This window comes from Capricornis sumatraensis, chromosome 8 (assembly GCF_032405125.1).
Source record: "Capricornis sumatraensis isolate serow.1 chromosome 8, serow.2, whole genome shotgun sequence".
Lineage (NCBI taxonomy): Eukaryota > Metazoa > Chordata > Mammalia > Artiodactyla > Bovidae > Capricornis > Capricornis sumatraensis.
The window spans coordinates 112,165,388-112,191,003 of NC_091076.1; the positions used below are offsets into that span (position 1 = coordinate 112,165,388).

The 25,616-nt window shown below is 52.3% G+C and overlaps 1 protein-coding gene across 1 annotated transcript in view; it reads left to right on the forward strand.

The window, feature by feature from the left end:
• Positions 1–25,616, forward strand: part of PRKCA (protein kinase C alpha) — a 290,424-nt gene that overhangs the window by 108,536 nt on the left and 156,272 nt on the right. The window contains exon 3 of the mRNA XM_068978661.1: positions 22,678–22,760. Coding sequence (XP_068834762.1) covers positions 22,678–22,760 — 83 coding nt within the window. The remainder of the gene's footprint in view (positions 1–22,677; positions 22,761–25,616) is intronic.

Genomic DNA, 25,616 nt, shown 5'->3' on the forward strand with positions numbered 1-25,616 from the left:
CCTCTACTGGGGTTAGGACCTTTGCGTTTGGGGTGCAGACTCGGGTTTCTTAGTGGGTGCTTTGTGACCGTGCCCACATGGGAGTCTCAGGCTTTGCGTCTGACGTGTCGGGTCTTGGAGAAACCCCCTCGAGCTGGTGGAGAGAATGATGCCCTCCCCGGGGGCTGGTGATGCTGTGAGGGGGGTCCCCAGCACAGCACCGGGCTGGCCTTGAGCGCTCAGCGGGAGTGAGCTGTCGTCCCTGGCCAGCTGAGTCACCTCCTGGGCTCTTCTAGACCTCAGACTCCTCTTCACAAAATCAAAGACTGGGGCCTGGTGATTTCACGGATTCCTACTGAATATGAGAACCTCTGTCGCCTCGTATCCACCAGGCTGGTTTGGAGAAGCCACCCAGCGTAAACAAGACAACCTTTAGAAAGTCGCGAAGGTAGTGATTTCCACACCCAGCTGGCCCGAGAGGAGCGCCCCCAGCTGCTCGGTCGGTGGGGGTGTGCCGATTTCAGTATTCTTTAATTTGAGATATTTTTGAGCCATGAAAGAACCTGTCTCGCAGAATCACACAGTGAGGTGTTTGTTCTTCTGTTAGGATCTTTGTGTGAATGAATCTGCTTTCTGTTTAGGCCACTGGAATCAAGTTACATCTAAGACATTAAGGCTCAAAGAAATTTACAACTTTCTGGAACAGAGCCTGGACTCTGGAATTAAGCAGAGTATTAGAAACAGCCTTGGACAGCAAGGAGATCAAAACAGTCCATCCTAAAGGAAATCAACCCTGAATATTCATTGGAAGGTCTGATGCTGAAGCTCCATCACTTTGGCTAACTGACGTGAAGAGCTGATTCACTGGAAAGGACCCTGATGCAGGGAAAGATTGAAGGCAGGAGGAGAAGTGGGCAACAGGATGAGATGGTTGGATGGCATCACCGACTCAATGGGCATGAGTTTGCGCAGCTCTGGGAGATAGTGAAGGACGGGGAAGCCTGGTGTGCTGCAGTCTGTGGGGTCACAGAGAGTCGGACGGGACTCAGCAGTTGAACAGTGAACAACTAGAAAGAGCCACCGTGGAAACCCCTAGTGGGACATTCTGATGCTGCTACTGGGACTCTCTTCAGGATCCTTTCAGAGTCTTCTGAAAACTTACTGTAAGTTTTCTTAGGTTACTGACTTCCCCAGTTTCTATCAGATTATAGAAAGCGAGGGGAGAAGGAGGGAAGGAATCTTTGTGAAAAGCCTGCTGTGTGTGTGCCGGGCACCCACATGGGTTCCCGTGTCCCCATTTCACAGATGGGGAAGCAGAGGCTCTGAGGGGCAAGACTGAAGTCTGCCCAGCCCCGAGGTGGTGGACTTGGGATCTGAGCCCATTTCCTTGTCTGCAAGGTGTTCCACGCTCAGGGGTGGACGCCTGCATGGTGACAAACGCGGGGCGGCTTCAGGGGATGCTGCCGGGCCCACAGGGGCCTGAACCTAAGTGGCATGTGGGCACTCACGGGCGACCAGCCTTGTCCTGTGCCTCCTGTTTGAGAAGGGACGGCCCCGCTTCCAGGGCCCCGTCAGACGCCAGCACGCACGGCTGCCCCGGGCGCTGAGTCCTGTGTCAGCGGGGCAGCCGCGCGCACGGAACGGGGTGTGCGGCACGGCGGTGCGGGCTGCAACGCGCGTTAGAAACGGTGGTGGCTCCAAGTGACAGCTCTTGGAGGTTGCAGGGAATTTCTGCTTTCTGGAGGACTCCTCTGGTGGAACACCTTGTCTTCTGGTGGTGCTGGGTGAATGGGGTTTGACCGTGTTTTATTTTGGTCCTGAGGCTGTCTCTGCATCCAGTTCTTCCTCAGGGACATCAGGAGGCCAGGAGGGCAGTGTGGCCGTAGGCTGGGGCGTTTCTGCTCAGGTTTACGGTACATCCTGATCTGACTCTCTTCGGGGTGACTTTAAGCTGACCGGTATTGGGGGCATTGCTGTTTTTGCCTTTGGGTGTGTGAGGACCGCTCTCTGCCTGATCTCCGGCTTGCTTTCTTGCAGTGCGGCTGAGCGTGTGCACACAGCCTGCCGGGCAGTGGTGGTCAGCGTGCCAGGGCCCCGTGCCGGAGCCGTCACCTCTGCGGCTTTGAGTAATCCATCCGCAGCCTCTACGGATGAATCATTCATGAAAGCACGTTTCCATCCTGCTCACTGGATGCAAGCTTTTCTTGCAATGGTGAGGCTGGGGAGACTAAAGCCTTCAAGGGTCTTAGCCCCTCCCTGGGGTTTATCCCAGTTACAGGTTTATGAAATAGAAACACGGATGTACAGTCTTCTCTAAGACTGTCTCAAGATGTCTGTCCTTCAGAAAAGCACATCCGAACACTTCTGGAGGCAAAAGCTCAGCATCTCATCCGTATATAAAAAATAAGTTTCCAACCAGGCTTCCTCCCAGACACTTCTGGAGGACGGGAAGCAAGAGCTCAGCATCTCATCCATATATAAAAATATGTTTCCAACCAGGCTTCCTCCCAAACGCTTCTAGAGGACGTGAAGCAAAAAACTCAACATCTCAGCATCTCATCTGTATATAAAACATATGTTTCCAACCAGGTTTCCTCCCAGACACTTCTGGAGGACATGAAGCAAAAAACAACATCTCATCTGTATATAAAAAATATGTTTCCAACCAGGCTTCCTCCCAAACACTTCTGGAGGACGGGAAGCAAAGAGCTCAGCATCTCATTCGTATATGAAAAATAAGTTTCCAACCAGGCTTCCTCCCAAACGCTTCTGGAGGACATGAAGCAAAAGCTCAGCATCTCATCTGTACATAAAAAATAAGTTTTCAACCAGGCTTCCTCCCAGACACTTCTGGAGGACGTGAAGCAAAAGCTCAGCATCTCATCTGTGTATGAAAAATATGTTTCCAACCAGGTGTCCTCCCAAGTGGTTTCGGTCAGTCTCTGCAGGCATGTATTATCTCGCACATGAAAGTATAAGCTGACAGCCGCCTGGTAACAGTGGAACATTCCAGCAGGGAGACACCAGCGTGGCATGGAGCTACGACGGACACGTTCAGAAAGCCTTCATTCTCTGATGCTCAGAATGGAGAGTGGCCTCATGTTCCAGGGCAGCGATCGCCCTGACTGCTCTTTACGCTCATTTCGTGCTGCGGTAATTGAGGTTCTGAGAGCTCACATGCCAGGCAGCCAGTGAGTGGCAGACGTGATGTGAAACTGTCTGGGGAAATGCGTGGAAGATTGACCGGGTGCCTGAGCGCCGAGGCTTATGTCGCAGACGTGATGTGAGACTGTCTGGGGAAATGCATGGAAGATTGACCGGGTGCCTGAGCGCCGAGGCTTATGTCGCAGACGTGATGTGAGACTGTCTGGGGAAATGCGTGGAAGATTGACCGGGTGCCCGAGCGCCGAGGCTTGTGTTAGGATGCTTGTGTTTCTACTCAGTTATGTCCCACTCTTTTCTACCCCATGGACTGAAGCCCACAAGACTCTCCTGTCCATGGGGTTTCCCCGGCAAGAATACTGGAGTGGGTTGCCATTTCCTCCTTCTCCAGGGGGTCTTCCCGACCCAGGGATCGAACCTGCATCTCCTGCACTGGCAGGCGGGTTCTTTACCCTGAGCCACCGGGAGGCCCTTATACTGGGATTGTAGGCGCTAAAGCATATTGACCCGAGAACCTGTTTGCTCAACGTAGAAGCATTTTGTGGGCATTGTGGGAGCTTGTGAATTAATTGGCAGCCAGGGAGTTAAGAATTGACACCTGCTTAATCTCCAATATGTATCAATGCAAACAGCTCCTACAGTTCAGCAACCAAAGAACAAACAACCCAATTGAAAAATGGGCAAAAGACCATAATAGACATTTCTCTAAAGAAGACACACAGATGACTAGTAGGCACATGAAAAGATGCTCCACATTTGCCAATTGGTAGAGAAATTCCATTCGAAACTACAGTGAGGTGTCGCCTCATATTGGTCAGACTGGCCACCATAAAAAAAAAAAAAGGATCTATGAACAATAAACCCTGGAGAGAGTGGAAAAGGCACCCTCCTCTGCTGTTGGTGGGAATGTGAGTTGGTGCAGCCACTGTAGAAAACTAAAAATCCTGGGCACGTATCCAGAGTTCAGAAAGATGCCTGCCCTCCGTGTTCACAGCAGTGCTGTTCACAGCTTCAGTGTCCCTCGACAGATGAGTGGATAAAGATGTGGGACATTCATGTGACGGAATCCTACTCAGCCATAAAGAGGAACAAAGCATGCCATTGGTAGCAACGTGGATGCAACTAGAGGGTGTCATAGTAAGTCAGAAAGGCAAATAGACCACTTACAAGTGGGGTAAGGTTTTTCCAGTGGTCATGCATGGATGTGAGAGTTGGACTGTGAAGAAAGCTGAGCACTGAAGAATTGATGCTTTTGAACTGTGGTGCTGGAGAAGACTCTTGAGAGTCCCTTGGACTGCAAGGAGATCCAACCAGTCCATTCTGAAGGAGATCAGCCCTGGGTGTTCACTGGAAGGACTGATGCTGAAGCTGAAACTCCAGTACTTTGGCCACCTCATGCAAAGAGCTGACTCACTGGAAAAGACTCTGATGCTGGGAGGGATTGGGGGCAGGAGGAGAAGGGGACGACCGAGGATGAGATGGCTGGATGGCATCACTGACTTGATGGACGTGAGTCTGAGTGAACTCTGGGAGTTGGTGATGGACAGGGAGGCCTGGCGTGCTGCGATTCATGGGGTCGCAAAGAGTCGGACACGACTGAGCGACTGAACTGAACTGAAAATGTGTCACAAGTGAACTTATCTACAAGAACAGACTCAGATGTAGAGAACAGACCTGTGTTTGCCAAGGGGGAGAGGGGGGTGGGGAGAGCTGGGGGTTTGGGGTTAGCAGAGACAAACTCTTAAACACAGGACAGATAACACAATGGATAAGCAACAGGTCCCCCCATACAGCACAGGGGACGATATCTAGTGTGGGACAAACCGTAATGGAGAAGAGTATTTATTAAAATGCGCGTCTGTGTGAGACTGAGCTCCTTTGCTGGACAGCAGAGACTGGCAGTCGTCTTCTGGAGAGAGCGGGCGTGTGGGAAGGGTTCCCAGATGACAGAGGGTGTTCTGTGGGCCCTCACCGAGGTGTTTCAGTCATTCCTGAGCAGTTCCCAGTATTTTTCAACTCTCATTTCATCACTTTTGAAATGAACCCCTGGTTGTGGACCATGGGTGGCTCCCATGGAGGCCACCCTCTCTGGGCTCGGGAGGCTGGCCGGTGGTGCCGGTGGAGGCTGAGCGGTCCTTGCGGTTTCTGAGACAGTCCCCTGCGAGCAAGGCTGGCTGGCTTTCTCATGAAGCAGCTTCTCCCTGAAAGGACTCAGGGGAGGACATGGGAGGCTGGAGGGCAGCAGCCAGTGTCCCCTGAAGCCACGTGCTGCCGCCTGCTGAGGGCACAGGAAGGCCCGGGCCGCCAGCGTCCACCTCCAGGGATGGGTTGTCCTAGCGGAGCAGCTCCATCTGCCTGATCCTGGAATATCGTTACACAGCGACGCAGGGTGTTTTATTTCTTATTATAGCCTTACCCGTAGCATCTACAAATGTCTTCATGATCTCTAGTTTGTCCCTTTCTCCAAATAAGACACTCATCAAATGTTTAACTTTACTAAAGCACTTAAACAGTTTTCATGTCCTTTTAAGGAAACTTCTAAGCCAAGATGTAGGTCTTCGTTACCAATGATGGCAGCTTTCTTAGAATCGATTTACGGAAACACGAGCACCTTTGCCTACCACCTCCAGTTTCTGCTTTCTCTGTTTCATAGCTTAATTAGGGAAATAAAATGTCATCTTTAAGAAGAAAAATCTCTTACTAAAAGCAGCTCATAGACTGTTGGTACAGCCTAGAAAATAGTAAGCCTAGGGAGTGAAGGAAGAGCTGCAGTATATTCATACACACACACACACATCTGTGTATATACACGTGTGTACAAGTATTCACTTCTTTAATGAGTCACTGGCAATTGGGAGCACTCATTTTCACAAAGTCGGTTTTGACCTGCAGCCCCGAGCAGGGCGGCCGCCTGGAGCACGGGGGGGTGTGCTGGCCGAGTGGCCACCATCCCCCAGCTCCCCGGTGACCTCAGTCCCCTAATCCCTGTGGCTCCCATCGCGTCCCCATCTCAGGCCGAGGAGCAGCATGGATGTCGCTTGGGTGGGTCTCCCAGCCCCCAAGCACAGGTCCTCCTCATGGTTCTTTAAGAAAGAGACGTTGGAAGGGGCGGAATGTGCCAAGGCCTTATGGCCGGGGTCTGGGAAAAGGAGGCCGCAGGATCTGTTAGTTTCCGTGAACTCGGGGGCCTGAGAAGGAGTGGGTGCAGCTTTCCGTCAGGAGGTTAAAGGCGGTTCGGAAGGCCCTGCGCCTGGAGGTGGTGGCTCCTGGGTCACAGGTTTGGGAGTGGGCTCTCTTCTTGGTGCTGAGAGGGCAGGGTTTAGGAGGGCCGGGGGAGAGCATAACAAGGTCTGGCTTCCCACCCCAGGCTGAAGCAGAGAAAGGAGACCTTGGGGTCACGTGCCAAGGAGGAAACTCCCCTGACACGTGTGAAGGTGCTGGCGCTGGGAGTGAGGGCTCGCTATTCAAGGAGTTAGTTACTAGGGTGACCAGGAAAGACGGCGAGGTGTGGAAACCCACGTGGAGCTGCGTGCGTGAGAGAGGAAGTGGGTGATTCCATGTGGACAGTGGCCCTCTGCTCAGGCCCCTCCGGGCCCAGGAGGTCCCTCGAACCTCTGCGTGTCCACCTAGTGAGTCCTGTCGGCTCTGTTTCCAGTGAGACAGAAACACAGCCTTTCCTAAACCCTCCATTGTGTCTGACTTATCTTTGGTTATCTTTATTTTGGGGAGGGATTTTATCATGTTTGCATGAAGTGTTGCCTGAGTTCTAGAGCCTAAGGATATACTGAATGAATGAACTTGAACCTTATCTTGGATGTAGCCCCTAATCCCTGCAACGTCAGTCTGCCTTTGCCACTGCGGACCTAATATTTCATTTCCCTCATGTTTCTGTGCCACGAGCCGCGCTCCCCAGAGCATAGTTCGTCTTATGCGGGCGGCATCTGTGTGCCTCACAGGGAGTGGCCGACGCCCTCCCTACCAGACAGGCTCTGCGCCCCATCCTGGGGCCGCATAGGTGTGTGCACGAGCCAGCACCGTCGCTCCCGTGTGCCGCCCGCACGATGCACGCGTGTCCCGGGCTCGTCACGCCACACGGCCCGTGTCTGCACGTGACAGATGGCCAGCAGCGAGGTGCCGAGTGGAGCTGGGCTGCAATGCTGTGTCGCCGACAAGACAGTCAAGGAAAGTATTGTCATCACGGAGCAAAACTGGGCTTCTCGGCTCCCCTTGGTTTTAGCGGAGAACGAGTGGGTCTCAGATACTGAGCAGACGGTTTTCTAAGCTTTATGGAGCTGGCGCACGAAACACTGGAAAGCTTTTTTTTAAAAATCACTTTGGGGGCTGCTGTGCAAGACCCTAGTTTCCCGACCAGAGAGCGAATCCTCGCCCCTTGCGGTGGAAGCTGGGCCTCCAGGGAAGCCCCAGAGGCACTTTCTAAAACGGGGTGAAGAGCTGGAAGTGGGGTCAGATTTCTTTCCCTACATCCTTCCGTGAAGAGCTCTGGCCAAGTTGGCTTGACCTTCAGGGAGAGGAGGGCTTACCTTCAAGGTCGCCTGACAGCTGTGGGGAGGGGGTGTGGAGCAAACTCAGATTCAGTTTCTTTGGAGGATCTGGACAGGGGGGATGAGGAGGCAGAAGACTCAGAACTGGCTCCACCAGCTTGGTCAAGAAAGCTTCGTGTGTTTACAGCCACGGAGGCGACCTCCCGGGAGCCCAGGCTGGAGGCGGAAGCTCCTGGAGGACCCAGGCTTCTCCTCGGTGCCCCGAGCTGTGGTGACAGACCCCAGCCTTGCATGGATGGCCCCGCGTTTGCTCACTGCAGGCACCAGGGTGGAGGTCATCTGAGTCATCATTTACAGCCCGGGAACCCTATCAGCGTTTCTCCAATTTTCTCTTCTTTGTCAAGGGAGCAGAAATCCGTGACAGGGGTCTCCACAGAACTGACCCCATCTTTCCTTCCTGGGTTTGGCGCTCAGTTGCCAAGAAGTGCAGAGTGAGCAGGCTTCAGGGGGAGGCGGGACGGCCCAGTCCGCCTGCGGACGCCCTCCCACCAGGCTCCTTCCTGCGCCGGGGCTTCTGGGCAGAGGCCCGGCTCCTTGGGGTCCTGTGCAGACCCCAGACCGTAGCGTCAGTGGAGCAGGACAGGTTCCACGTGCGGTGACCGAGTCCGTTTTCAGACGCTGGTGCCTTCCGAAGAGGCAGCACCTCCGCCGCCGCCGTCCACAGGCCCTGACCGACTGGCCTGGTGGGCGGGAGAGGGTGGGGCCCGACCCGGAGCACACTCGGTCACCTCTTTCTTCCCCGCGGAGGCGCCGCCGGCGCCTCTTCCCGCACCGCTGTCCTCTCTCCCGGCATCAGACGTCCCCGACTGCACGGGGGGCCCCTCCCCTCCACTGCGTTCTGAGACCTGGACGAGGGTCAGTGCAGCCCCGGGGCCCGCTCCCGCCCCGTCTGCCCGCGGCCGGGCCTCCAGCCTCGGTCTCCTTGCTCGCGGGCCTGCTCCGTCAGCCCCGCGCTCGTCCTGGGCTCGCTCAGGTTTACTCGCCTGGAGCGCTGCCACCCCCCTTCGCTTCCGCTGGGCTGCTCGGCTGGCTCAGGCCCGGCCTCTCACCCGGGCCGCGCACGTCCCTGCCACCCCCGCCCTTTCAGTAAGCACGCGCCCCTCTGAGCAGGCGATCTTCGCCGGGCTCGCCGATCAAAGCCAAGTGCGATGGTCGGAAAATCCGAGCCTTGGCGTGGCCATAGCCGCACCCACGCTGAGCACCCAGGGGCTCCGGTGGCGGGAGATGACCAGCCGCCAAGGGTGCGGGCCCGGGGGACGCTCTGACCCGGGGGACGCTCTGACCCGCGGGCCCGCCCGGCTGGAGGTCTGCTCCGCGCGGACTGGCGGGGGCTGCGCGCCCTTCCTGTGCTGTTTCCTCATCCGCCATGAAGGCGCGGAGCGGGCGCTTCCGGAAGACTTCCTGCCCTTGCCTCACTCGGCGACCCTGTTCAAGCGTGAGCCCCGTGGTCTAGCCGGGAGGCCCTTCTGCAGCCACGTGCCTGCCGTGCAGCAGGCGCCATCAGAAGCCTCGGGCGACTCCTCTCGTTTCCGCGTGTGCCTGTGCGCACACGCGGACGGAGACCCTGGGCCGCCGGCCGCGTGGCTCGCGGGCCCTCTGCCCGGGGAGCCTGCCTCCCACGGGCGTGGGCGGCGGGGGAGGCTGTCTACGGAGGGCCTGATGCTGCTGAGGGAAGCGGGGCTCAGGGGACCGTGTGCTTACGCAGCGAATCTGACTGGCAAGGCCCGAGTTCACGCTCCACCTTAGCTTTAAGACGTGCCCTGGAAATTGTCGCATGCCAAAAGTAAGACCCTTCACCCCCACCAAAGAGCCCCCCGTTGATATTTTGACTGCGCCAGTTCATTTCCTTCAGCCTCGGTGGTTAGTAGTGACACAGGGTTATGGCAGGAGACGGCTTTAGCGGGTTTAGCATTTCAGGCGGATTCGCAGACTGCGAAACTGCTCTGGAATCCGGGGGGAGGACGCTGCCCGATGGTGCTGGGGTTGGAGAAGCCCGTGTGCTGCACGACACACACCAGAAACCGCAGGAGAACATGTTTCAGACATCCACAGGCAGAACCATCTCAGGATAACTCGGAACAAAGGCTCCGCCCAGAAAATCTGGGGAGAAGCACCTCAAAGAGCAAACCGTGAGAAGAGTATTTCAGATTTGGAAATAAGACTTAACGGGACGCAGGGCCCTCCAGGGTTGTTTGGGGCTCTGCTGAGCCAGGCCAGCCAAGGACTGTTTATTTCAGGGCTTTCCTGGGGGGCCAGTGGTAAAGAACCTGCCTGCAATGCAGGGGACATGGCTGGGTCCCTGGGTCAGGAAGGTCCCCTAGGGAAGGAAATGGCCCCCCACTCCAGTGTTCTTGTCTGGAAAATCCCCTGGACAGGGGACCGTTGTGGCTGCAGTCCATGAGGTTGCAAAGAGTCAGCTATGATGGAGCAGCTAAACAGCGGTAGCTTTTTAAGATAACAGCTCTCATCACAGGGTAGAGTTCTTTCGTATTCATGTGAGATGAAGAATGTTGGCTAATTCTGTCATTCCTTATGTTGTATACCTTAAACTTACGTGCTATTCTATATCAGTCGTCTCGCAATGAAACTGAAAGAAAAATAGTTTTTAAACAAGCAGAAAAAAAGATAATTCACAATACACAGTCATTCGAGTTCACGTGACATGCGGTCTCTTGGATATCCTGTGAGGCCCACGGTGCAGGGGTTTCTACTGTTTTCAGAGTTGTGCAAACACCAACTCAGTCCAGTTTACGTTTTTGCCCCCCGAAGGCCTGTGAGCAGCGACTCCCTCCCGTTCTCTAAGACAGCGGTGCCTCTCTTTGTTGCTGTTCAGTTGTGTCCGATTCTTCACAACCCCATGGACTGCAGCACGCCAGGCTTCCCTGTTTTTGCCATCTCCCCTAGTGCTCAAACTCAGGTTCATTGAGTTGGTGATGCCATCCAACCATCCTGTGTTACCCCCTTCTCTTGCATTCAGTATTTGCCAGCAGCGGGGTCTTTTCCAATGAGTCGGCTCTTTGCATCAGATAGCCAGAGTATCGGAGCTTCAGTTTCAGCATCAGTCCTTCCAGTGAATATTCCGGGTGGATGTCCTCTGGGATGGACTGGTCAATCGCTTTGGTGCCTTTCTTGGTGGGCTCCACGGCCCCTCAGCACTGAGCTGAGTGGTGCGTGGCTGGTGAGATGTGTCCGTTATCTCTTGCAGCCAGCTCTCCTCCTACTTGGCACTGTGTTTGGATGTCTGCCCGTTTCAGGAAGTTTATGAGGCCCTGGAGCGTGGTAGCAGGTGGCTGGACTCTCAGCTTTGTCCCGGCTTTCACCTCTTCCAGACAATGCTGTTACAGACCCTCTGCGCCACACGTTTTTGTGTGTATCTGATGCGTGTATTTTTAAAAAGGGAATTGCTGGTGTATAAAACCGAAAGGCTCTAAGCCGATGACATTGATCTGGTGGTTCTGCTTTCTTGGTGTTTGGATTCTTGTTTCTGCTTCTGTCCTTGAGCATTTCAGAGTTGGGTGTTCTCATTTCCATATAGACCCCTGAGGCTGAGCACCCAGCAGCATAACTCACGGAATTGTGTTAAATAAATACCTGCTAGGCTCACAATGTAACAAAACGAGTTTGATTCTAAATATATGCTTCCTAATTTTCTCTTACAATGATTCAAAAAGCACTTCAGAATCTTGCACCTTGTTACTCTGAATATCATCTTTAAAGTCACATTTTTATAAATTTAGTTGATGGTTGAAGAATTAGAAAAAATGTAGATGAACAGAAGGGGGAGAGTGACATAAAGTCTCCCCAAGCGCCATCCTTTCACCAGTTTTCTCTGTCTTTGTAGACCCTTCTGCCTGCAGACACGTGTACAACATTTAAAGTCTGTGAGTGGCTCTACGTCACAATTAATTCTGGATAATGACTCACTATGTTTTAAAACTTATTTTGCCTTATATTTTCTGGCATCCAATTTAGAAATGTAATACTCATTTTGTAAGGTGGATTTTTTTTTTTTAATTTTCTTGCTCTTTCTCTGCCCAAAGTCTTTATTTATATGAAAACTTTCCTGGTTCCTTTGTGGCAAGTTCTTCCCTTGAGCTCTCTCACCAGGTACCCACGGGCTTAGGAATCCCTGGGACGCCTTCACATTCCCTTTTGGGACACTTCTGGCCTCATTACTTAGTAATTAATGATATGTTCCATATCTCTGATGCTTTATTCATTCCCAACATACTTGATAAAAGAGAGGTAATTCATGTATTTCGGCTCCTTGTGAATTGTTGTCCAAGATAAACCAAGGGAAATACTTGGGTAGAAGTTTACACATTAATGTGGACTGACTTTGTCACATAAGCTCCATGCAATCTCGAGAAAATGAAAGTGATTTATTTAGGGAAACTTTCTACATGTGTTTACCTCTAAGAATTAAAAACTGCCGCTAGCTTGTGGGCACCTTCTAATTTCAGAAGTAGCATACTGTGTTTGCCTTTGTTGTGGCCTGCATTTTTAACTGAACTTTAATATGCTCTTTTCATTCGGAGGCAGTTCTTACTCCATTTCCAACATTGATTGAAATCAAAGCCAAACCAGACATTAAATATGAAACACTTTTTCCATAACTTTACCCACAGGAGCTTTGTAATTACATGTCATGCCTAAATCAAATTTTTAAAAAAGCACTGGATTCCGAAATTAGAGTGTTTACTAAGGGATTTGGAACAACTTCATAATTTTTTCTGTGAACCATGACCAAAAGTAGTTATTTTCTTGGTTGATATGAATCGCATTCCTTTCCATCGGGACTTGAGTTTTCCTCTGACCACCAACCTGCCTCCACCATTGACGTGCAGCAGCCCAGGCCTGTTTTAATCATTCCCACTCAGTGAGGGACGCCCCCTGGCCTTTTGTCTTCCCCGAACGTGACCTTGCGTCAGAGTCTTTGGCAGGTGCTCACGGACCACGCTGGGAAGACTTGACTTCACCTACTTCCTGATCTTGAAGTTACCTGTTTATGACTCTGCTTTCCAAACCAGGCTAGAAGCTCTTGAGGCGACCTGAGTCTCACTGATCTCTCCCATCACCAGGCCCACACCCCACATTGGGTGCAGCTGCTGCTCAGCAAATCGCTGACCAGAGTTTAAGCTGAAAGCGTCTGTCCAGCCTCTGTTTCGTTACGGCCTGCTCTGCTGCTGATTCCTCTATTTCATTTTTTAAGTTTAATTTTGTTTTAATTATTGCAGTATAGTTTATTAACAGTATGCTATGCTGTGCTCTGTCGTGTCCAACTCCTTGAGACCCCGTGGACTGCAGCACGCCAGGCTTCCCTGTCCTTCACCATCTCCTGGAGTTTTCGAAAACTCATGTCCATTGAGTCGGTGGTGCCATCCAACCGTCTCATCCTCTGTCGTCCTCTTCTCCTCCTGCCTTCAATCTTTCCCAGCATCAGGGTCTTTTCCAATGAGTCAGCTCTTTGCATCAGGTGGCCGCAGTATTGGCACCTCAGCATCAGTCTTTCCAGTGAATATTCAGGGTTGGTTTCCTTTAGGATGGACTGGTTGGATCTCCTTGCAGTCCAGGGGACTCTCAAGTCTTCTCCTGCACCACGGTTTGAAAGCATCAGTTCTTTGGCGCTCAGCCTTCTTTGCGATCCAGCTCTCAGGCTGTTGAAAGCTCCCTTTGTGAGGCACTCCCACCTTACAGATTTTAGGCTCCAGGCTGTGCTGGCTTCTCTTCGGGGCTCGTCTCTGGTCTTCCGCTGAGTCCTCTTCCCGACACTCCAGCACATCATCTTTCTTGAAACTGCCTTCAGGATTTTCTCAGGTGGCTTCCGGCATTGCTTGCAGACAGAGGCCTGTGAAGAACTGTGCTTTATTAAACCCCAAGTCCTTCCATGCCTGCCAGCCTTCCTGGCTTTTTCCTCGGAACTTCACGGGTATTTGTGGAAGGAGTGGCCACATGAGCAAACGTGCAACTTTATTTTGAAAGTCAGTGGATATAGATTATGAGATTTACGAACTCCAGAAAGATAGACACAGCTCTTGTCTTTACCCCGACCTTCAGCTCGTAACCAAGTGGCTTGTTTACTGAACGAATATGTGCTGAAGATGTTGGCTCTTCGTGAGGCTGCTAGGATAGCAGGACTTTGACTTGAGGTTGAGTCTGTAGCCTGGGATTAAAGGAGAGACAAGCTGAGGCTGGGGAGAGTATAACTTCATCACTCACCTCCCCGACTCCACCCAGAAAAAGCTCCCAGGGGGCACAGTTTGGAAACTACGGCAGTGGAGTCTTTCTGAGCTCTCCACAGCGCTGTTGTTCTCAGCTACCCGGTGCTGTTTACAGCCTTTTAAATTGGTGATAATCTTCATGGAGGTGAACGTAAAGGTGACTTCCCTGAACTCTTGGTCCCTTGAGGAAGACAACTGTTTGTTTTCTGGGTGGCTTAATATTTGTGTAGGAACACGTGTTATATCATCAGTAAAGCACTGAGAAAGTGCTTTACAGAATCAGCAAACATCAAGCAAATACAGTCATTGTTATGCTTTTTATTGCAGATACTAGCTAATATATAAAGCAGGACATATAAAAAAAGTGTCCGACTTTTTGTGACCCCATGGACTATAGCCTGCAAGGCTCCTCTGTCCTTGGGATTCTCCAGGCAAGAATACTGGAGTGGGCTGCCATTTCCTCCTCCAGGGGCTTTTCCTGACCCAGGTGTCGAACCTGCGTCTCTGGCACCTGCATTGGCTTTGAAAATGTTCTACATCAAAAATAAATAAAGACAAAGGTAAAAGCTGTTCAATAACATAAAACATACCTGGTCTTTGCATTATAATTGAAGGAGAGAAAAAAGCAGGAGATAAAGGGAGGAGGAGGTGGGGACAGAGAATACGACAGACGCCTCTTCCTGTCTCGCCCCTTTTCTTAACTAGCCTCTGTGCTCCCAAAAGGCAAACTGTGTGCCTTGTCCATCTTGGGGAGTAGGGGTGGGCAGTAGGTGCTTAATAAATGTTTGCTGAGGAATGGAATGAACAAGTGAAGTTATTGTACGTTTGTAGGTTATTATAAGACTGAATAAGCCTTGTGCAGACACACTGAGAAAAACACGTATTTGGCCGAAGAGACAGAGAAAAGGCGAGATCCGCGGGTGACACTTCCTGATGCTCAGTCCCACTGCAGCGAGAGTCAGGCTCATCCCTGCCGAGTGCTCCAGGGCAGATGGAACGCAGTTGTGAGATGGAGGTTCCGTCTGCACTGAGAATTGAAGCCTGGTTCCTGAGTGTTTTTACTGCCCCCCATCCTTCCAGAATCCTGCACCTGAAGCTCCTTTTCCTGCCTTTCTTGGAAAGATTTGGGGTGACCTTAAGCAAGTGACATGCGTTTTGCCTCTTAGAGCCTCGTGGTGTCGTTACAGCAGGCAGGCCCCCTGGTCTGCTCCACTCATTCCCACCACCTTCTGGTAGCACTCTTTCAGCTGCTAGTGGAGAAAGCTAGGTTCCCCTGGGCATTAGCAGTAAAAAGCATGTACTGAGGAGCTTCTGTATTCAGGTGCGTTAAATTAGGTCATATGTATGAAGGGCAGCTGTATATGAAGAAAATGAAAATTTTAGAGTATTTGCCACTATGTTGTAAAATATTTATTTATTTGGCTGCACCGGGTCTTCACTGCAGGTGGGCTCTCTCAGCTGTGGTGCGCGGGCCCTAGTTCTCTGCCTGAGGTGGAACCCAGGGCCCCTGACTGGCAGCACAGTCTTAGCCACCCAACCACCAGGGAAGTCTCAAGAGAATGAAAAATTTAAGGGCATTTGATGGATCATTTGTTGTTGAGATGCTAAGTCTTATCTGAGTCTTTGCGACCCCGTGGACTGCAGCACGGCAGTCTCCTCTGTCCCTCACTGTCTCCCGGAGCTCGCTCAGACTCCTGTCCATTGAGTCGGTGACGCCATCCAGCCATCTCATCCTCTGTCACCCCCTTCTCCTGCCCTCAGTTTTTCCCGGCATCAGAGTCTTTTCCAGTGAGTTGGCTCTTCACATCAGGTGACCAAGGTATTGTGGGCAAGAATCTCTTAGAAGAAGCGGAGTAGGCCTCATAGTCAGCAGAAGAGTCCAAAATGCAGGACTCGGTGCAATCTGAAGAGCAGCAGAATGACCTCCGCTGATGGATCGTAGACGTGTGGCATGGAAGCTGAACGCCAGCCTGGCAGACCTGCTTCTCTGCCTGCCTGCCTCTCCCCCTTGGTCTTCTCTGCTCTGTTTCACCCCAGGGCTCACCTCTTGGCTTCCGCGTGGCCACACACTTGGCCTAGATTCCCTGGCCAAGAACACGAGGGCCAGTCCCTCAGCTCTTCCTTCAAAATACATCTCAGCTCCAAGCAGGGAGTGACACAAAAGGAGGAAGCATCTGAGGGACTTGGTGATAGAAAGCTGAGGAGGAGGTTATGGGCGATTCCTCTGGGGAAGGGAGGAAATATCGAATATTACTCGGGAGAATGTGCACACAGGCTTGGGCAGAACCAGCGTGCTCACTGCAGATGGCTGCTCACACTGTGTGACAGAGTGCATTGATTTGGCTTGTTTTCATACAACTTTAACACGTATCACACAAGAAGACCATTTTCACTGTTACAAACCTGAAACCAATAATTTTCTTTTAACACACGAACAGAATATAGGCTCAGTTTTCCGTTACTTTCCCCGCAAGGCTGAAAGCAGCTCGCTCGCCTTAGAGGTTTTCCTTTCACTGTGTTCTGATGTGACGTTACCTTTCATTAATCCCTTCCAGCTAAGCAAGATTTAATTAAAACCATCTCACATGACGGAAGCCATTCATGTATTTAAAAAAGGAGCTCTCAGAAGCTTGGCTGCCCGTCTTCCGCTCTAAATGAAGTCTAACTATTAAATTTAGTAGGCTCCTTTTTTGAATTGCAGGTTTGTTACATAATGGCTTTTACCCCATTAATTTTGGACAATGGGACTTTTATGCACATGTTCCATTTTACGTGACTATGAGCTGAAGTTGAAATGATACGGACTTAAGACTTGAGGGTGAAAGGAAGTTATTGTTTAAACCAAATGGAAGGTGATACCTAAGTGTGTGTTTTCTCCCCTCAAGAAGCCTGTGATCCATGTGATGTGTAAACAGGGATGACCCTGTAAAGAAGTGGCAGACGGTCCCGAGGACTGGGTGGAGAGCCAGGCTCTGGGGGTGAGGCCCTGGTTTCCATCGCTGGTGCTGATGCTGACTGTTTGCACAGAGATGAGACGGTCGGAGGAGCCCATTTCTAATCCTCTGAGATCGTGTGAGTCCTTGGCTCTGAAAACTCAATTTTTCCCACGTCCCCCCTCTAATCTGACGTGGACTTTATGTAGAACCTAATGAAATGGAAGTAAATACTTCCTTGGTTTTGCAGCTGCGTCCACTGGGAACAAAAAGAAGCCGTGAACCTACATAAGCAAGACTCCATGTCTGTGCTTATTGACACCTTATTCACACCTTATTCACACCATATTCACACGTTATTCACACCTTCATGAATCTCGCTCCACGTTGATGCTTAATTTAAATTATATTGTGGTGAGCCTGGCATGCTACAGTCCATGGGGTCGCAAAGCGTCAGACATGACTTAGCGACTCAACAACAACAAGCTATGTGTAACTTAAAACTTACGCGTTTAACCATGTTTATATGTACCGCTCAGTGGACTCAGTATACACACAAGACTGTACAACTGTCACCACCAAGCACGTCCAAAACCTTTTATCTTTCCAAACAAACTGTGGGCTTGAATGGAGAGGGCCTCCCTGCTCGGTCCCCCTCATCAGCGCACCGCCCTGGGTGGGGGGCAGGCCCCCTTGCTTTCTCTCCTCTCCGTCTGAGTCCTTGGACCCGCCTGGATCACTCAGCGTGGAGAGCTCTCGGGGGCTTTTGCCGCCCTTCCACATTACATTGCTCAGTGCAGGCCTGATTCCAGGACACGACTGGACTGGGGTTCCAGGTGTGCCGTGTGCGAAGCTCCTGCTGGAGAGCTGAGCGCACTGGCAGGCTCAGCCGTTCGGCCGCAGGGGCCTGGTCCGCAGGGGCCTGAGCCGCGGGGGCCTGGTCCACAGGGGCCTGAGCCGCGGGGGCCTGGTCCGCAGGGGCCTGAGCCGCGGGGGCCTGGTCCGCAGGGGCCTGAGCCGCAGGGGCCTGAGCCGCAGGGGCCTGGTCCACGGGGGCCTGAGCCGCGGGGGCCTGAGCCGCGGGGGCCTGAGCCGCGGGGGCCTGGTCCGCAGGGGCCTGAGCCGCAGGGGCCTGAGCCGCAGGGGCCTGGTCCGCGGGGGCCTGAGCCGCGGGGGCCTGAGCCGCGGGGGCCTGGTCCGCGGGGGCCTGAGCCGCGGGGGCCTGGTCCGCGGGGGCCTGAGCCGCAGGGGCCTGAGCCGCAGGGGCCTGAGCCGCAGGGGTTTATCGGCTGTCGCCTGGACCAGAGGAGGCGCTCGAAGGCTGGCGCGCTGAGCAGGGACTCGGCATGCCCCGTGTCCGCTCAGCGTGTCCGTAATGAACCGTGGAGAGGAAACAGGCCCTGTGGCCCTTGTCTTCCTCATTTCGCGAGTGGAGCCAAGCCCGTGTCGGGAGACCGGCTGACGGGCCTGGTCTGAGCGTCCGCGCTGCGGTCCGTCCGTCCTCAGGAGCCTGCGATGGGGCGCTGCGCCGGACACGGCCGGGAGGCCGCGGCCCCAAGGCAGTGAGGGCCGGGGGCGCCTCCGCGGGGTCTCGCCCGCCCAGGCCCTCCTCCCGCCCCCGTGAGGCCCGCAGCCCCTCAGCCGCGCTTCCCTGTCCTGAAGGGGGGGCTTCGCTGACCGTCCACCTTCCTGGGCGGCTCCCTAAGTGCCCCGTTCTGCCTGCTCGTGCCCAGCCTGAGGGCTTTGCTTTTTAAGATACACTTTTGCATTGACGTTGTATTATGACCGCCTTAAAGCTGCTTAAAAAGAAAGCAGGCATCCTTTATGCTGCTTCTCTGACACGCACACGCACACGCACAGCTTCACGCTCTGGGTTTCACGCACGCACGCACGCGCGCACACACACGCACGCACGCACACGCGCACGCACGCACGCACGCACGCACACGCGCACTTTTGACCCACCCATGTATCTGCGTTCACTTTTATAGACGTACTGACTCTGCTTAGAGCTCCTTTTCCAGGCAGGCATGTCCCTGGCGCCACGTGCAGACCCCGCGTCTCCTTCATCACCTTTTCCTCTCCCGTGCACCAGTGTGAGGTGGGCGGGGGGCGCAGGGTCCAGCAAACCTTAGTCTGGCCCCTGGCTCCTCTGCACGGAGGGGTGACTGTCCAGAAGCCCCGTGTCCGTCTGCCCTGTTTATCACTCCGTCCGTCCATCTCTCCCACCCCCTCTCCTGTCGGCAAACATCCTGAGTTTATACAGACTAGACCCCAGAGGTCCGTGCAGTGCTTTCCCGTCTGTAAAACGCAGACGTCGGAGCATGTTAAGCAGCGGTGTGAGGGTTCGGTGAGATAATTAAGGCAGGCGGCATGACCCGGCGAGTGGCCCGTGGCAGGAGGCAGACAAGCGGTGCCTGCGGTCAGCCGGCAGGTCCTCTTCGGTGTCCCTGGCATCTCACGCTTCCGTCTCTCCGGTGCCTGCGGTCAGCCGGCAGGTCCTCTTCGGTGTCCCTGGCATCTCACGCTTCCGTCTCTCCGGTGCCTGCGGTCAGCCAGCAGGTCCTCTTCGGTGTCCCTGGCATCTCACGCTTCCTTCTCTCCGGTGCCTGCGGTCAGCTGGCAGGTCCTCTTCGGTGTCCCTGGCATCTCACGCTTCCGTCTCTCACAGGCTGAACAGTGATGGCCTCCCCGGTCCTTAGGGCCCTGACCTGTCCCAGCGAACCCTTCCCGTCACCGCCATCGGCCCGTCAGAAGCCGAGGAAGGGCTTTCGTCACTCGGGTTCAGACCCTTCAGTGGCTGCTCGTGCTGCGCACAAACGTCCTGAACGTCCCCACCAGGCCTCTAAGCGCCTCCTTGATCTGGGGGTCTTGGCTCTCAGCAGCGCTGCCGCCCTCTCCCTCCCTCTTCAGTGGGCCCTGCCTCCTGACGCGTGTGCAGGAAGGTGAAGCATCCTCAGCAGCAGAAGAAGAAGAGAGCCAGTGTCTGGGGAGGTCTCACTTGCCTTCTACATAGGACTCACCCAGGATTTCTGAGCAAATGTTGGTTTTTAGCTGAAAGTGAAAGTTTTAGTCACTCAGCTGTGTCCAGCGCTTTGCGACCCTATGGACTATAGCCCTCCAGGCTCCTCTGTCTACGGAATTCTCCAGGCAAGAATATGGAGTGGCAGCCACTATGGAGAACAGTGTGGAGATCCCTGTAAAAACTGGAAATAGAACAGCTGCACAACCCAGCAATCCCACTGCTGGGCATTCACACCGAGGAAACCCGAATCGAAAGAGACATGCGTGCCCCAGTGTTCATCGCGGCTCTGTTTACAATAGCCAGGACATGGAAGCAACCTAGATGTCCATCGGCAGACAAATGTATAAGAAAGCTGTGGTACATATACACAATGGAGTATTCAGTTCAGTCGCTCAGTCGTGTCCGACTCTTTGCGACCCCATGAATTGCAGCACGCCAGGCCTCCCTGTCCATCACCAACTCCCGGAGTTCACTCAGACTCACGTCCATCGAGTCAGCAATGCCATCCAGCCATCTCATCCTCGGCTGTCCCTTTCTCCTCCTGCCCCCAATCCCTCCCAGCATCAGAGTCTTTTCCAATGAGTCAACTCTTCGCATGAGGTAGCCAAAGTACTGGAGTTTCAGCTTTAGCATCATTCCTTCCAAAGAAATCCCAGGGCTGATCTCCTTCAGAATGGACTGGTTGGATCTCCAGGGACGCTCAAGAGTCTTCTCCAACACCACAGTTCAAAAGCATCCATTCTTCATCACTCAGCCTTCTTCACAGTCCAACTCTCACATCCATACATGACCACAGGAAAAACCATAGCCTTGACTAGACGGACCTTTGTTGGCAAAGTAATGTCTCTGCTTTTGAATATGCTATCTAGGTTGGTCATAACTTTCCTTCCAAGGAGTAAGCGTCTTTTAATTTCATGGCTGCAGTCGCCATCTGCAGTGATTTTGGAGCCCCCCAAAATAAAGTCCCACTGTTTCCTGTTTCCCCATCTATTTCCCATGAAGTGATGGGACCAGATGCCATGATCTTCGTTTTCTGAATGTTGAGCTTTAAGCCAACTCTTTCACTCTCCTCTTTCACTTTCATCAAGAGGCTTTTTAGTTCCTCTTCACTTTCTGCCATAAGGGTGGTGTCATCTGCATATCTGAGGTGATTGATATTTCTCCCGGCAATCTTGATTCCAGCTTGTACTTCTTCCAGTCCAGCGTTTCTCATGATGTACTCTGCATAGAAGTTAAATAAGCATGGTGACAATATACAGCCTTGACGTACTCCTTTTCCTATTTGGAACCAGTCTGTTGTTCCATGTCCAGTTCTAACTGTTGCTTCCTGACCTGCATACAGATTTCTCAAGAGGAAGGTCAGTAATGGAATATTACTCAGCCATTAAAAAGAACGTATTTGAATCAGTTCTAATGAGGTGGATGAGAGTGAAGTAAGTCAGAAAGAAAAACACCAATACAGTATATTAATGCATATATATGGAATTTAGAAAGATGGTAATGATGACCCTATATGCGAGACACCACAAGAGACACCGACGTAAAGAACAGTCTTTTGGACTCTGTGGGAGAAGGCGAGGGTGGGATGATTTGGGAGAATGGCACTGAAACATGTATATTACCAAATGTGAAACAGATCGCCAGTCCAGGTTCAATGTATGAGACGGGATGCTCAAAGCCGGTGCTCGGGGACAACCCAGAGGGATGGGATCGGGAGGGAGGTGGGAGGGGGTTCACGATGGGAAACACATGTATACTCATGGCTGATTCATGTCAATGTATGGCAAAACCACTACAATATTGTAAAGTAAGTAGCCTCAAAAAAAAAAAAAAAAAAAACAGAAGAAACAAAGAATACTGGAGTGGGTTACCATTCCCTTCTCCAGGGGATCTTCCCGAGCCAGGGCTGGAACCCAGGTCTCCTGCGTTGCAGGGGGTCTTTACTGTCTGGGCCACCAGGGACGCCCAGCTTATTGTTCAGCAGAAAACAAGGAGCCGTGGGCTGTGCGCTGTGGAGCTGGTGCTGCGCGGTCAGCGTGAGGGCAGCCTGGGACTTCTGCTTATACTCTGTGTGTCCTCCACGGTAAACTTTCCATAAAAACCTGACTTCCTAGCTTCTGTAACTCATGCCTCTTTTATTGATTCATCTTCAGGGAGACTTATGAAAGCCCTGCTGTTTGGAGAATGCTTGCTGCGTAGTGGTTTGGTATATCTGTGGGTGACGCCCCCCCAGCTGGTAGATTCAAGAGAGAGGTGCTTTGCAACTCTTCTCCGCTTCAAAGGGCTGTTTTCCGTAGATCAAGGGGTTCTTGAAGCTCAGAATTCTGCCTCGGAAGTTCTTGGTGACACCCACGTATCATTTGTAATAAGTTATTCTCCTTATACCTTACTCACAGGGTCTGACGTCTGTCCACGTTTACACACCTGTGTGTGTCGGTGGGGGGGGAGGCGGGGGAGGGGAGTGCAGAGTGCTTTCCATGTAGCTTCCTGGTTTATACCTCGGGAGAAGGTCTTACCACCCTTGGTCCTCTTCCCTCAGCTTTAGAGGAGACAAGTTAAGCTTTAGGTCTCCTGTGCCGTGTCCGTGCTGGCATTTTGTGGTTCTGTTATCCGGGAATCCAAGCAATACCAAATGAGGCCAAGTCTCCAATGAAATGCTGTCTGATTGCTGTTTATGAGAGTCTGTCTGTAGTGACGTTAACTTGACTTCTGACAGCAGGTAGCCCTGTTTGGAGGACGCAGCTTTGTGTATTCAATCCACGCTTCTAATTTTAATTTTCTTTTCTCTCCACCAGTTTGCTGTTTTGTGGTTCACAAGAGGTGCCATGAATTTGTTACTTTTTCTTGTCCGGGGGCGGATAAAGGACCCGACACGGATGTAAGTAGCCTGGAGACTATTATTTTATTTTGATGAATGTTTCTGAACAGAGTGTTTTTAACTGTGATTTTCTGTGGACGAATGTCTCTGGGCTGAGTATCTTTAATGCCTGTACTTCTATTGTGAGCCTGGAGACTATTGTTTTATTTTGCTGAATGTTTCTGAACAGAGTGTTTCTGACTGTGGACGGGTGTCTCTGGGCTGAGTGTCTTTAATGCCTGCACTTCTGTTGTGTGGGCACAACTGTTAATGGGAAGACTAGCCAGTTCGTTTTGTGTGACGCTGAGCTCAGTCCTGTGAGCCCTGGCGGGATTCCCCGGGGCTCAGAGAACTTCCCGTTACCGTGTTCGTTCTCTTCGGCTCTGGGCAGCCACGTGGACTAAATCCGGCAAATTTATCGCCATGGCTTCCACGGACACAGGCAGGTCTTTTTGGAAAGCGAGCTCCGCTGAGCGTGGGCCGCCCTCGCTCGCTGCTGACGGTCGGCGACCCGGCTGGGCTGCCGCCGCTCTTGGCCGACATCGTGGGCAGTTCCTTCTTGGCTTCACGGGCTTCTTGCTGCCTTTTCATCAGGAGTTGCAGATGCTCCTGTTTGCCGGGGTCCAGCCCCGGTGGATCCAGGGAATTCGAAGGGTGGACGGCGTTGGCGTGGAAAGACTTGTTTATTTATTAATATAAGATTAGATTAAGAAACTATAGTGCAGTAGGAAGATTAAGTGGAGAAAGAGGGCTGAATAGCTTGGTTTACGCGGAAGACCAATAAAATTCCAGACAGGGAATTTGCACCATCTACGTTGGGCCACTGGGTGCCCGCTTGAATATCTAAGGGTGCCTCGCCTTAAGCTCCCTTTCGCGCGGATCTTAATAACCGGGGCAAATAAGTAGACCTGGCGAGCCTCCGCGCCCCAGATGGAAATTCAGCCTGAAATTAAAGTAAAGAGCAGAGGGAAGAAAAGGGAGAGAAAAAGAGAGAGAGAGAGACACGGGGGGAGCCAGATTCCCAAGAAACCAGGCCGAGACTAGTCCGAGAAACTGGTCCGAGAATCTGGTCCCATCCTTTATTGTTCAGAAGGCCTTTTATACTTTTGATAAAACATGGAGATCAATGGGTTACACAAAATTACGTAGCGTTTGCAGCCCAGACTCTTTCTATACATCATTTTGTATACAAAAGGTCTCAGGTGATTTACATTATCTTCTGGCCAAGAGGCTTGTTAACACTTTTTGGCTCTCTTCCTTAATGAATGTTAATTTTGTTTCTCCTGAAGTGTTTTTCTTTAATTTGCATCTCCTTAAAAGCGCTAAAGTTACATCTCTATAGAACAAAGGCGCAGTGGGTTATAACAAAGAAGGTACTTAACTCAAAGATCTAATGTTGCTAATACAAGGTCTACTACTTGTTTTTCTATATACCAACTATATCTAAAAATAAAGGATATGAAAATTTGGCAGCAAACATTGACTCAACAAATGAAACTTTTAATCAGTCCTATTCTAAAGATTTTGACTCTTCGGAAGCCCCTACATTCCTAGGATGTTTTAAGCTTCCTGTGCCTCCTGCGGTCAGGAGGCCTCAAACAATCACATGCGCAGCTGTACGAGTCCTGCAGGCAGGCTAGAAAGCCATCAGAGGGGTATTTGGATTGAAACACTCTTTCAAATGCAGAAGACTAAAGCCCTGAATTGACTTTTTCCAGAGAATGTCAGAAGAGTGGAAAAGCAGAGCACAAAAACCGGCAGATTTTTGTTGGGGTACATGCTTAGGAATTTCCAGAGGGGTCCCTGAAGTCTGAGCACGCCTTGCGTATGTCAGCTTCCTTCCTCATGACCTTGTCACGGGCGGGATTCCTCACACTGGCTTCCGGCACCTGTTGGCTTGAATAATACAGCATCCATTTCACTGGACAGGTGACCCCTGAAGCTGCCCAGCGGTGGACATCTGTGAACTCGTGGGCCTGGGCCCTAGCTCTGGCCGTGGCCTCCCTTGTTCATGGAAAAGCTGGATCAGTGGAGGGGAGGGGGAGTTTGGAGGCAGGGGAATTACCCATTGCTGAAAAGGCATCGTGTGGAGCAGAATCTGAGCTGTGACAGGCAGTCATAACTGTAACCGGAAAAGGAGTTGCCGGGAGGCGGGGACAGCGGGCATACCCGGGCGGCACGGGCAGACCTCTGAGGCCGCTGCTGCACAGACCGTGCGCTGCAAGCACTTGCTGCAGCTGCCCTGGCTGGCGCTTTGCTTTGTTTGCTTTGAGCGTTAGAAGTGGGTTATTTTGCTGGAGAGAGACTACAGAGGGAGAATAGACGTTAGAGGCCAGGAGAGAACTCTGAGGACGTCCATCCCACAGATGGGACGAGAGAGGAAGGTTGGGTGGGGACCGAGAAGGTGAGAGGCTGGGTGCACGGTTCCCTAAAGGAGCCTCCCTGGTGACTCAGACAGTAAAGAATCTGCCTGCAATGCAGGAGACCCGGCTTCAGTCCCTGGGTCGGGAAGATCCCCTGGAGAAGGGCATGGCAGCCCACTCCAGTGTTCTTGCTTGGAGAATCCCATGGACAGGGGAGCCAGGCAGGCTACAGTCTGTAGAGTCACAAAGAATCAGACATGGCTGAGCTACTAACAGAGAGGCTGTCGGCCGACTCTGGTCCCGCCTGTGATTCTGCTCCGAGTCCTCTGTTGGCCTCAGGTGGTAACACGCACAGGCTTGCCCAGGACGGACTCTAATACCTGAGAAAGCCTCGGCCGTTGCTGGGGTTGCCTGCGAATTGTCTTCAGCAGCTCATTTCATGCTCAGAATTTTGTTCTGTTTTGGCTGATCTCAGGCCACCCCTTCCGAGCTGGAGCCAGGTGCCGAGCGTCTG